We start from the raw sequence: 13,795 nt of genomic DNA, 5'->3' as shown, positions 1-13,795 counted from the left end.
TAGGTCTCCTTTTTTTTGGTATTTTCACGCAAATTCTTCTGCTAGTTGGGGTTTAGTCCAAATCTGCATCCTTTCCTTCAAGGCTCAGTGGTCCAAGATTATCTTCTGTATCTGTGTTAATTGGTTTCCCTTTTCTTTGTTGAAGAGGGTCTGTGCAATCCTTCTGCCTAGTCCGCCATCTTGCCCCCTGATATGTTTTATTTAAATATTAACAGTTGCTATAGTTCATTAGAATAAATGAAAATAAGATACATCTATATCCTGTACTTTTTAATACATTTAAATATTCTTTTTGGGTATATTTTTACATGAACTGGATGTCTTGAAATATAAGACCATTTAAGTTTGAATTCAGGAACCCCTTTCTGTAGGTGATTCTGTAATAATGACATGTATATATGTGTATCTCTTAATATTTTTAGTTGTACGTGCTAGCTGAGGGGCAACTTTCATGGCAGTGTTTGTCATGGACTATTTCATCAACTATTTAAAAACCTGTCCCCAATAGAGATGGCTTTCACCTCAGTGAGGTCCACCATGTTCTGTAGCTGTGTCTGTGTCAAGGCCTGCAGCTTTCCTTTGAACTCTAATGATAATCCATTTGTTATTTTCTTATAGGCATAAGGCCATCCTCTAAGGAGTTTATAAACTTTTCTCACTGATATTCACTAGGTCTAATTGAAAGCCATTTGGAAAAGGATTTCTCAAAAACAACATGAGGTCCTAATCAAGTTGTCACCCTTACAGCTCAGCTTAAGCATTTTATTTTTTCCTAATTTATTTTCTGTTATATATGGGGTTGCTATGAGTCAGGACCAACTCTCTGACACCCAGCAACAACAGTTTATATTCGCATAGTTCCAAAATACAAAATTAATAGATGTTGTTGTTGTTTTTGTTGTTATGTGCCATCAAGTCAGGCCTGACTCATAGCGACCCCTGCTTGGGTTTCTGAGGTATTATCACTATGGAGGTAGATTGCCCAACCTTCCTTCTGAGGAGTGGCTGGTGGGTTTGAACCACCAGCCTTCTGGTTAGCTGTCAAGTGCCTTAGGCACTATGTTACCAGAGTAATAGAAGGCGGCATATAATAAGGAGTATCATCTCTCCTATATCCCCTATCACTTTCCCATTTCCTTTCTCTTTGCCTTTCTATGTTGTCTTAGCTTTTTGAGTATCCTCCCAGTGTTCCTTTTTGGAAATATTTTCAAATCCAAATGTAATTCTTTTTACTGTTTTATTCAAAAGATTGTTTATATATTCTTAGCTTCTTCCCCCCCCCCCCCATATAACATTGGAAGCTTTATATTTTCAGTACATGGAGAGTTCCCAGGTTCTTTTAGGGATCCATTGTGTGAATCATTTGAAAGTGTTTCCAATCTTTTACTGTCATAAACAATGCTATAGTGAATAACTTTGTGCTTATGATACTGCACATATTTGCAAGGATATTTATAGGGTAAATTCCCAAAAGTGATCAGGGGGTATATGCTGTTGTACTATCTAATTACCTTCCTTAAGGTTAGGCCAATTTATACTCCCTCTAGAATTGTTTTTTTTAAAAAAAAAAAAAAAAAACACCTGTATCCTACAGTTTTGACAATAAACTATGCAGTCACTTTTGTGGATTTTTGCCAGTCTGGCAGGTAAACAATGATACTTCAATGTATTTTAAATTATATTTCTCTTAAGAGTGAAGGTGAACATCTTTTCTTTGTTAAGGGACAACTTGTACCTTTTTTTAGTGAACTTGCTATTCATACTCTTTGCCCACTTTTTATTGGGCAGTTCTTTCCTGTTTGAGTCCTAATGCTCTTGTGTATTATTTGGTCTGTGGCTGGAGTCACAAATCTTTTTCCCAGTTAGACATTGGTCTTTTGATTTTTCTTGTAATTTCTTGCCATATAGGAAGTTTACTTATTTGTTCACCTAGTCAGATTTATTGATCTTTTCTTTTATAGCCTTAGCATTTTGAATCATAGTCAAATATCGTCTGCTTCCAGCTTATAAATGCCGTCTTCTATCTTTTCTTCATGTACTTCTTCAGTCGCCTTTAAATTTTTCATCCTTTTGTATTTAGCTTGATTTGCTGTGTGGATCCAATTTTCTTTTTCCAAATAGTCTTCCCAACACCATTTCTTTAATAGCTCATTCTCCTCACTCCTTGATTTGAGATGCCAACTTTGTTACATTGTCAAGTTTTCTTCCCATTGTTGCAATTTCATCTGCTTGCTTTCAGGTGACATAGAATACCATCTGTGATAAGATCTTTCTTAGTCATTCAGTAATGGTAACTAAATTTTTATCATGTCAAAAGAATTGTTACATCTGGGGAAACCAAAACCCTTTGCCATCAAGTAGATTCCAACTCAGCAATCTTATAGGACAGACTAGAACTAACTGTCCCATAGAGTTTCAAAGGAAGCATACTGCCATATCTTTCTCCCACAGAGAGGGTGGATTTGACCCACTGACCTTTAGGTTAGCAGCTGAGCACTTAACTAGTATTCTAGCCAAGCTCCATACATCTGGTAAGGAATGATATAAAATCACAAGGGAGATCCATGCTCTAAGAGTCACAGATTAAGAGCCTATTAATTAAGGTTGCCTGTAATCTTCCCTCAGCAAATCTGTCAAAAATTTATAACATGAGAACCTTACTGCATATCTTCCAACTTGTCCAGAGTGAAATGTGTCCATTACGGTTTTGCTCATGCAGGATTATTAAGTGTTGATTAAGTTCATCAAGGATGATGAGAATGACTGAAGAATAGTTTACATAGTTAATGGTACATATTGATACCTTTTAAAATGGGACTTAAGCTATATTCAGGAAAGAAATTCCATGGGCCACTTAATTCTTTTTTCTTTTTTATTGTGATTTGGGTGAAAATTTACAGAGCAAATACACTTTCCATAAAGCAGATCACATATACTTTGTCTCATGACATTGACCACAGTTTACCACAATACAACATCTCCCCTCCTACTTCCTCCTGATAGTTAACCTCTTCACTGTATCCATCCTTCCATGCACTCCTGTCCCTTGAGCTGTCTCCCTGTGCATAAGCAGCCCTTCTTTCTCCCATGTTTGTTCTCTCCAAGGGGTATATCTACCTCAGGTAAATGTTCAACTCATAACCACTTAATTCTTTGGAGTAATTAAAGACCAAGTATGCACTTAATTCTTTGGAGTAATTAAAGACCAAGTATGGTAGAACTGTTCTGGTAGTATAGTGGCTAAGGCACTTGACTGCTAACGAGAAGGCTGGCGGTTCAAACCCACCAGCCACTCCTCGGAAGGAAGGTCGGGTAATCCTACTTCCGTAGTGATACTGCCTCGGAAACCCAAAGAGGGGTCACTATGAGTCGGGGCTGACTCGACGGCACATAACATAACATGGTAGAACTGTAGACTGTACAGAACTGTGAGAAAATACAAATTTTATGACTATGATCTGAGACAAGGTAGGAAAAACCCTCTACAATATTTGTGGACAAGTTATAAATGGTAATGTCTTTTCTATCTTTTCAGTCGGCCAACTTTGTCTATTCAGCATCCACCATCTGCAGCAATTAGTATTCAGCGCCCTGCCCAGTCGCGGGATGTAACAACCAGAATCACACTACCATCTCACCCAGCATTAGGAACGCCAAAACAGCAGCTTCATACCATGGCTCAGGTAAAAACAGACATGAAGAACAATCTGTGTACTTTCTGACTAAGAGGTAGAATTGTGCAAAACTTGTTAAAGACCTGGCAGTATTGAAGGCAGTGCTTACTTTTGGTAAAAGTCTTTATTTATAACTTTGTGTTGTGGGGGTTTTCCCTTACAGAAAACGATCTTCAGTACGGGTACACCAGTAGCTGCTGCAACAGTAGCACCTATTTTGGCAACCAACACCATTCCTGCAGCAACCACAGCTGGTAAGTTAATAATCCTACTCTTCCTATGGAGGAAAAAGACATGAATGGTAAGTTAATTTCTCATTTATGACAATTTCTCAAAGTGAAGGAATAGGCTAGATAAGAGCTTTTCTCAGGTTTTTGAGAAACTGTAATGTGTGCAGAGGCCATTGTTGAGAAATATTTTCTTTCCTCCTATTTTAGGATCTGTGTCACACACACAAGCTCCCACAAGTACAATTGTTACCATGACAGTGCCCTCACATTCATCCCATGCTACTGCTGTGACCACCTCAAACATCCCTGTTGGTAAGTGTTGTATAGCCTACAGAAAGAAGAAACTTAAAAGGAATTCTTCAGCCCCTCTAACTAGGCTTTGATATTGATGACTAGTATTGATATATTTTTTTAAATGTTGTTGATTTTCAAGGCAACACTGAATTTGACTTTTAATATCATTTGTCCTACAGACTTCACATTGACAATAGGAAAAAAGAGGCTACCATCTTCAAATACTCTTAGAAAGTGAACTTTATTTATAAATTTTGTCTCTTTTCTGTGTATGTACCTTTTAAACATATAAGTTAACTTACTAACATAGACACAAGCAACAGGAAAAAGAAGAAAAGCAAAGATCTGGTGAGGAGAACTTACACACTTTGATAGATTTTTCAGGGAGAATCTCTGGGTGATACAGTAATAGGGAAAATAGTAAACCTTAAGTCAGTTAATTCAGGTTCTCATTGAGTGCTACCCCAAGGTAGGTAGGACCATCATATGCCTTCTTGTAGATTTTATTTATCTGGTTTAAAAGATATGCACGTGTACTTTGAAATCTGAAAATGTTTTAAATGTTTCTGGCAGCCAGACTTTAGCCATCTAGAGCAAGACTGGCAGACTTTTTCTATAAAGGGACAGAATGGTAAATATTTTAGGCTTTGCAGGTAACATGAGTCTGTGTCTCTCATCTCTGCTATCGTAGCACTAAAGCAGTCAGAGACTCTATATAAACAAATGGGCATGGCTGTGTTCTAAGAGTATTTATGGACATAATTTGAATTTCATATAATTTTCAGGTATTGTAAAATACTCTTCTGATTTTTTTTTTCTTCAACCGTTTAAAAATGTGACACCTTTTTCCAAATGGTCTTCCTAAACCATTGTTTTAATAGCTCATTCTCCCCACCCCCTGATTTGAGATGCCAACTTTGTTACATTGTCAAGTTTTCTTCCCATTGTTGCAATTTCATCTGCTTGCTTTCAGGTAGTATAGCATATAGTCTGCAGTAAGATCCTTCTTAGTCATTCAGTAATCATAAATAAATTTTTATCATGTGAAGGAAATTGTTACATCTGGTGAAACCAAAACCCATTGCCATGAAGTCAGTTCCAACTCTGCAACCTTATAGGACAGAATAGAACTAACTGTGCCATAGAGTTTCAGAGGATTTAATCTTTGTGGAAGAAAACTGCCACATCTTTCTCCCACAGAGAGGGTGGATTTAAACCACTAACCTTTCATTTAGCAGCTGAGCACTTAACTACTGTTCTGATGTGAGCTAAGAATATCTCAGGGACCATGCAAAAATAGGTACCTGGCTGAATTTGGCCCAGGGACCAAAGGTGGTCCCAATTCTTGTGTTAGGGCTAATGTTCCCATTGCTTCTAGAGCAGAGCAGAGCAAAGATGGTGGCCTACAAAGCAGAATGTACTCTCTTTAATGCAAAAGACGCAGATTTCAGCTTCTGGTGTTGCCTCTGCCTTCATTCTATAATGACATGCAGGTCATCTTCCTGTTTCTCCCTTCCAAAGGTAGGGCACAGCTACCATCTTTTAACGCAGTGTACTTTTAGAAGGAATACTGCTTTTTGTGAAGAGCGCACGTTGATATTCTTAACTGTCAGAAATCTGGTAACCAGACACAAAAAAGAGTGGCTTCCCTGCCTGCTATGTAAGAGAGCATATGGGTGGTCCCTCCTTTCTTCCTAGCCACATGAAACAGGCTGCAGCTTCCCAGCCATGTTAGCACACTTTGAGAACACTTTTCACTGAATGATTGTAGGGCTCAGAAAGTTTCTGCTCCTCTTCTAGATAACAGGGGCCTACTGCCTTTAGGAGGCCTGTTTTGGTCATCTAGTGCTGCTATAACAGACATACCACAAATATATGACTTTAATAAACAGGGATTTATTCTCTTACGGTTTAGGAGGCTAGAAGTCCAAGTTCAAAGTGCCAGTTGTAGCTGGATGAAGACCTCTCAACCTTGGGTTTCAGCTCTGCCTCTTGCTCCTAGCCCACTGAAGCTGTTCTTAACTCGGGCAGGTGCTGAGGCTGACAAACTCAAGATTGACAAGTGAAATGGCATAGTCCAGAGATTATTAAGCAACATAGCAGGCCACCAGTTCAAGTCCAGAAACAGTCCCAAGACCAGCAAGCAACATGTCAGGCTGCTGAATGGAGATTTGGCTACATTCAGGGTCCAAAAAGCTCAGAAGCCTTTCTCAGAACATCTTATATACTGGAAGCAGACCACATTCCTAGGCAACTACTTAGCTGCTCAAAGTAGATTCCATCATGGAGCTGATTACCAGTCACATCATGGGAAATAACTATATCCAGCTGCTCAGCCACTCAAAAACTAGACCAGCAAAAGTAGCACCTAACCTTAACTACCACAGGGCCTTTAGCGCAGAGAGCACTACTATAGTGTCGTTTGCACATTACAACTTATCAACACATGGCATTGGAGAGATCAAACTACTCATGGCCCTCTGACTTTAATTTCACTTTTAGGAAAAAGGTTTAGGGAGGTATGTGTGTATTTGTTTATCATTAAGACATTTAATGAAAGAGATGATCAGTCGGTCTATCTTATCTTGTCATTTTAAACGATTTCTTGCTTATGTATCATAGTGGTATTAATCATCCTCATTTCTGTAATGGCAACACTAAGCACCTATGTGTCATTGACATTGCATTCACAGCCTCACCAGAGTATCTGTAGCTTTGAAAAAAATCAAGCCTGTAAAGGGGGATAGTGTGCCCTCTAGGAACTATATGGCTTCCTCTTGAACTGTCACTGCAGAGAATTTTTTAGTGATACATTCTTGTTAATGACACTGTATCTCCATAAAAGATCACACCAACTAACAAACTACCAGGAATGGAGCTTTCACGTGGAGAGGATCCCAGAGATCTCCCAGTGTGTGTGAAAGTGCATAGGTTTTGCATCTCAGGTAAGAGCGCAGAAAGACTAGGGCTCTGCCTGGCCTGGGGACCAGCCTGGAAAGGTGGGCGTGTGCTCAGAAAAAAAGAAACGAAGTCCTAGAAATACCTGGGAGGAAATCTACTGCGAGAGCCCAGCTCAGCTGTGTGGGGACGACCCTTGACCCTGATTTGGAGGAACAGATGGGGCTGAGTCTTCTAAAGATGATGCTCAGAGTGTACAAGGACTGTATGCCTATGCCAAATACTGGGCTACATACTGACCTGGGAAAAGCCCATGTGTTTTGGTTACCTGTTGCTGCTCTAACAGAAATACTACAAATGGGATGGCCTTAACAAATAGGACTTTTCTCTTACAGTTTGGAGGCTTTAAGTCTGAGTTCAAAGTGCCAGGCTCTAGAGGCTGGGTGAAAGTCCCTCAACCTTAGCTTCAGCTCTGCATCCTGATCCTGGCCCACTGAAGCTGGAGGCTTTTCTCCACTCAGACAACTACTGGCTGCTGAGACTGACAAGCCCAAGGTTGACAAGTAAAAAGGCACAGTCCCGATGTTACTGAGCCACACAGGAGGTCATTAATTCAAGTCCATTGAAAGTCTCTAGGTTGGCATAGCATGGCAGGCTGCTGGACAATGACACAACTACATGCAGGGTTCGAGCGTGCCATAAGCTGGAGACCTGTCTCACAGCTGCTTCTTATATACTGGAAGCTGACCACGTTCTTCAAGCAGCTACTCAGCTGCTGCAATAGATTCCACCATGGAGTTAATTACCAATTAATTACCAATCCCACCACATTCAGCTGCCCAGCCATTCAACCAGGCCCAGCCAAGTTGACACACAAACTTCACCACCACAAGATGCCAGTGACGAGGAGCATGTAGGTTTATAATATTCAGCACTTTTGAGCCAGAGAATACTAGGTGAGCTCCTATTTGCCCCTTATAGCCAGGTTTGAGGTAAGCAGCCTAGGTTAAGAGTCAGGTCTCCACCTGGTTGGCTTTTAACCAAAAAAATCGGTCCAGACGCTCCAAGAAAGAACAGACGTAATGAACTGCTCCAATAAAGACTTCAGCCTGGGAAACTCTAATGAGGCAATTCTACTCTGTCATTTAGCTTTACTATGGTTTGACATTGACTCCATTGTTGTTGTTAGGTGCTATCAAGTCATCTCTGACTCATAGTGACCTTACGCACAGCAGAACGAAACACCATCTGGTCCTGCGCCAGCTTCATGATCCCTGCTATACTTGGACCCATCGCCGCAGCCACTGTGTCAGTCCATCTCATTGAGGGCCTTCCCTTCTTTCGTCTACCCTCCACCTTACCAAGCATGACATCCTTCTCCAGGGAATGGTCCCATCTGACATGACCAGAGTAGGTGAGACGAAGTCTGGCCATTTTCACTTCCAAGGAACATTCCGCTTGCACATCCTCCAGGACAGATTTGTTAGATCTTTTAGCAGTCCTTGGTACTTTCAGCATTCTTAGCCAGCACTACATCTCGAAAGCATCAGTTCTTCTTCAGTCTTCCTTATTCGTTGTCCAGCTCTCATGTGCACATGAGGTGACTGAAAATATCATGGCTTGTGTCAGGCACGCCTTAGTCCTCAAGGAAACACCTTTGCTCCTCAGCACTTGAAAGAGGTCCTTTGCAGCCACCTTGCCCAGTGCTATACATCGTCTGATGTCCTGACTGCTGCTTTCTTTGACATCGATTGTAGAACCAAGCAATGTGAAATCTCTGACAACTTCAGTCTTTTCTCCATTATCATGATGCTGCTTATAGGTCCAGTTGTGAGAATTTTTGTTTTCCTTATATTGAGATGTAATCCATACTACCGTCTGTATTCTTCATTCATCAGTAAGTGCTTCATGTCATCCTCACTTTCAGCAAGCAAAGTTGTGTCATCAGTATATCACAAGTTGTTCATGATTCTTCCTCCAATCCTGATGCCATGTTGTTCTTCATACAGCCCAGCTTCTCAGATTATTTGCTCAGCATATAGATTGAATAATATGATGAAAGGATACAACCCTAATTCACTCCCTTCTTGATTTTAAACCATGCAGTATCCCCTTATTCTGTTCGAATGACAGCCTCCTGGTCTATGTACAGGTTCCTCAGGAGTATAATTAAGTGTTCTGGAATTCCCATTCTTCACAATACTATCTACAGTTGACTCCATAGCACACAGCAATAACTATTGTTTTCTTTATTACGCTGTTTTGAAACTTAGACAAGTTAACTGTAAAGCATTTAGACAGGTAATAGTAAGCACTGATTATGTCATGGATACTTTTATAAATATAAAAATTTTATAAATATGGCAACTCTATGTAGAGCAGAACAAAATACTGCTGAATCCTATGCCATCCTCACATCCATGCTTGAGTCATTGTCAGTCACTGTGTCGGTCCATCTCATTGAGGGTCTTCCCCTATTTTGCTGACCCTTTGCTTTACCAAGCATGATATCGTTCTCTAGGGACTGGTCCCTTCTTACAACATGAGTAAAGTCCAAGAGACTAGGTCTGGCCTTTCTCAGTTTAAAGAACATTCTGGCTATGTTTTTTCCAAGACACATTCATTCGTTCTTCTGGCAGTCCATGGTACATTCTGTATTCTTTACCAATACCATAATTCAGATGCATTAATTCTTCTGCACTATTCTTTATTCATTGTCTAGCTCTCACATGCATATGAAACTATTGAAAATACCATGGCTTGGATCCAGATGCACCTTAATCTTGCAGCACATTTGCCTAGTGCCGTACATCATTTTATTTCTTGACTGCTGCTTCCATGGGTGTTGATTGTCCATCCAAGTAAAATTAAATTCTTGGCAAGTTAAGTCTTCTCTCCACTTATCATATTGTTGCTTATTGGTCCAGTTGTGAGGATTTTTGTCTTCTTTATGTTGAAGTGTAATCCATACTGAAGGGTATTAGTCTTTGATCTTAGTCAGTAAATGCTTCAAGTCTTATAGTACAACCATATCATTAAAAAAAAAAAGACTAAGGGTGGTGGTGTTGTAATATGCTCCAATAATAAGCTAATAGTTAATGGTGATCAGATTCAAAGGCAGGTGTGTTTTAATCCTAGTCTCAGGCTACCTGTTATCTATTATCACCTGCCTACAACTAATATTCATAAGGTTTTCACTGGCCAATTCTTTGAAAAGTGGATAGCCTCTTTTTTCTTCCAAGAACATGCTCAGCATTTATCAAGCAGAAAGAACTGAAGAAGAATTCAAACCTCGAGTTGTAATATTGAAAGATTCTATGGGCAAAATATTGAATGATGCAGGAAACATCAGAAGGTGGAAGGAATACACAGTTGCTGTACCAAAAAGAATTGCTAGATGCTCATCCATTTCAGGAGGTGGCATATGATCAAAAACCAGTGGTATTGAAGGAAGAAGTCGAAGCCGAAGCCGCACTGAAGGAATTGATAATAAGGATCCAGGAATTGATGGGTTACTCATTGAGAGATTTCAACACAAGGATGCTGCACTGGAGGTACTTATTCATCTATGCCAGGAAATTTGGAAGACAGCTACCTGGCCAGCTTACTAGAAGAGATCTGTATTTGTACCCATTCCAAAGAAAGGTGATCCCACAGAATGTGGAAATTATCGGACAATATCATTAATATCACATGCAAGTAAAATTTAGCTGAAGATAATTCAAAAGCAGTTGCAACAATATATTGACAGGGAGCTTCCAGAAATGCAAGCTGGATTCAGACAAGGATGTGAAATGAGGGATATCATTGCCAATGTTAGATGGATCTTGACTGAAAGCACAGGATACCAGAAAGATGTTTACTTGTGTTTTATTGACAATACAAAGGCGTTCAACTGTGTGTCTCAAACAAATCATGGATAACTTTGAGAAGAATGGGAATTTCAGAATACTTCATTGTGCTCATGAGGAACCAGTACAGAGACCAGGAGTCTGTCATTCGAACAGAATAAGGGGATATTGCATGGGTTTAAATTCAGGAAGGGAATGCATCAGGGTTGTATCCTTTCACCATACTCAGTCTGTATGCTAAGCAAATAATCCACGAAACTGGAGTGTATGAAGAACGTGGCATCAGCATTGGAGGAAGGCTCGTTAACAACCTGCAATGTGCACGTGACACAACCTTGCTAGCTGAAGCACTTTGTGGTGGTTATGTTTTTGTGTCAACTTGGCTGGGTGTGGTTGAGTGTCTGGGCAGCTGGATGCCCATGATGAGATTGGTAATCAACTCCATGGTGGAATCTACTGGGAGCAGCTGAGTAGCTGCCTTAGGGACTGTGGTCTGCTTCCTGTATTTAAGCAGATGCCTTGGGAATGGTCTCTAGCCTATAGCACACTTGAACCCTGCATGTAGCTGTGTTGTTGCTCAGCAGCCTGCTATGCTCTGCCGACCTTGGTCTATAGCCTGTGGCACACTTGGACCCTGCATGTAGCCATGTCATTGCTCAGCAGCCTGCTATGCTGTACCGACCTTGGGACATAAAATGGACTTAAGTTAATGGCCTGCCGTGTGGTTTGGTAACATCGGGACTGTACCTTTTTACTTGTCAACCTTGGGGCTTCTCAGCCTCAGCAGTCTGCAGCTGTCTGAGTGAAGAAATGCCTCTAGCTCTCGTGGGCCGGGAGCAGGAGGCAGAGCAGGACCCCAAGGTTGAGGGCCTTTCACCCAGCCCCTAGAGCCTGGCACTTTGAACTTGGACTTAAAGCCTCCAAATTGTAAGAGTAAACTCCTGCTTATTAAGGCCATCCCATTTGTGGTATATTTCTTGTCAGAGTGGCACTAGGTAACCAGAACACACCGATGAAGATTTAAGACTGTAGTAGTCTGCAATATGGGTTACACCTCAACATAAAGAAAACTAATATCCTTACAACTGGACCAATAAGCAGCATCACGATAAATGGAGAAAAGATTGACGTTTCAAAGATTTCATATTAACTTGTATCCACGATCAATACCAGTGGAAGGAGCATTCAGGACATCAGACAATGTATTGCACTGGGCAAATCTGCAAAGACCTCTTTCAGGCGCCAAAGAACAAAGATACCTCTCTGAAGGCTAAAGCATGCCTAACCCAAGCCTCGATGTTTTCAATCGCCTCATATGCAGGTGGAAAGCTGGATTAAATAAGGAAGAGCGAAAAAGAGTTGATGCTTTTCAGTTGTGGTGTGGGTGAAAAATACCAAAAGTACGATGGACTACCAGAAGAACTAACTTATCTGTCCTGGAAAAAGTGTAGCTGGCATGCTCCTTGGAAGCAAGAATGGCCAGACTTCATCTTACCTACTTTGGTCATGTTACCAGAAGGGACCATTCCCTGGAGAAGGATATCATGCTTGACAAAGTAGAGGGTCAGTGAAAAAGGGGAAGGCCCTCAACAAAATGGATTGATACAGTGGCTACAACGATGGGTTTGGGTATGGCAAGGATTGTGAGGCTGACACAGGATTAGGCAATGTTTCATTCTGTTGTGCATGGGGTCGCTGTGAGTTGGAGCCAACTCAGTAGCACCTAACAGCAACAACTAATATTGCAATCTTAACAGCATTTAGTGGATTGTCTGCTTCCCATATTCCCAGGAATAAAATTGAAAGTCAATGTAAATGCAATCTTACATTGTGTCAGATGATTTCTGAGATTTCTTGTACCTCTTCAAAATTCTGGCATTGGACTGAGCCTCCTCTTCTCCCCTGGCACTGGCAGACTGTGTTTTTAAGTCTCATATTATAGTGAATCCCAAGAGATTCATCATTGTTTCCCTAAAGTCAATCTATTTCCCAGACACAGGCTCTAGATTCTAGGAAACACTTACTTTAGAGCAAAGCAGCTGTTGTGAGGTATGACTACAGGAGCCTCTAAAAATAAGAATCATACTTGGAACAGACCATTTTTCTGACTTTTGACCTCTTTTTGGAGCAGTGCCAGCAGAACCCAGATAGGATTCCAGACACAACTCTTGATCCCTCTGCCCAGAATGAATGAGACTTGATAATGTCACCACTTTCAGAAGCCTCCACAAAAAGTAGCATCAGAGGTTTGGGCCAGCTTTTAGAAGAGCCAGATGAGCTGGGATGTCCTGGGGGCAGGCTCCCCAGGAAAGGCCACTTCATTGAAGAGTACATCAGGATGAGGTCTGGAGGTGAGGAAGAACCAGCCAGATGTGAGGAAATAATGTCAGTTATTCCTGAACATTTCCAAGTTCCTTCTTTTTCCTGTTGCTCTTTAAAATTCTGTGCTTTGCTCACGTGTCCATTTCCACATCTGACATTAGTTACTTTATTGCGACTTTATAGAATCCCAGAATGATGGTTTCCAAGATTTCCTGATTTGTTTGAAAGTGTGGGCCTAAGAGGATCAGTGACTTGTCCAGGAACACCCATTTTGAGACAAAGCCAGGAGTAAAACAGTACAATTCACTGTGATAGGACAGATGCCAAAAGCACTTCTCATAAGGACCTTTTGACAAGCTCCAACCGATTTAAATCATTAAAATTCTTGCCTTAAAAATAAATAAAAGTATCAGGACACACAAATACATGTATTTGGCCAAAACTCAAATTTTTACCTGTCCCTGAGTCACTGTATTATAGTTTTCTGTATTTTTTTTTCTTTCTTCTTTTTTCCTCTTTTTTTTTT

The 13,795-nt window shown here is 40.6% G+C and overlaps 1 protein-coding gene across 1 annotated transcript in view; it reads left to right on the top strand.

Moving 5' to 3' along the window:
- The window catches only part of SAP130 (Sin3A associated protein 130), a 169,013-nt gene that overhangs the window by 63,620 nt on the left and 91,598 nt on the right, over positions 1-13,795 (top strand). The window contains exons 8-10 of the mRNA XM_007950508.1: positions 3,536-3,683; positions 3,838-3,928; positions 4,112-4,216. Coding sequence (XP_007948699.1) covers positions 3,536-3,683; positions 3,838-3,928; positions 4,112-4,216 — 344 coding nt within the window. The remainder of the gene's footprint in view (positions 1-3,535; positions 3,684-3,837; positions 3,929-4,111; positions 4,217-13,795) is intronic.

The sequence above is a fragment of the Orycteropus afer genome, unplaced genomic scaffold, assembly GCF_000298275.1.
Source record: "Orycteropus afer afer isolate SDZICR_OR568_19922 unplaced genomic scaffold, OryAfe1.0 scaffold00274, whole genome shotgun sequence".
In the NCBI taxonomy this organism is placed as follows: Eukaryota; Metazoa; Chordata; class Mammalia; order Tubulidentata; family Orycteropodidae; genus Orycteropus; species Orycteropus afer.
This window is presented reverse-complemented; position numbering and strand designations above follow the sequence as displayed.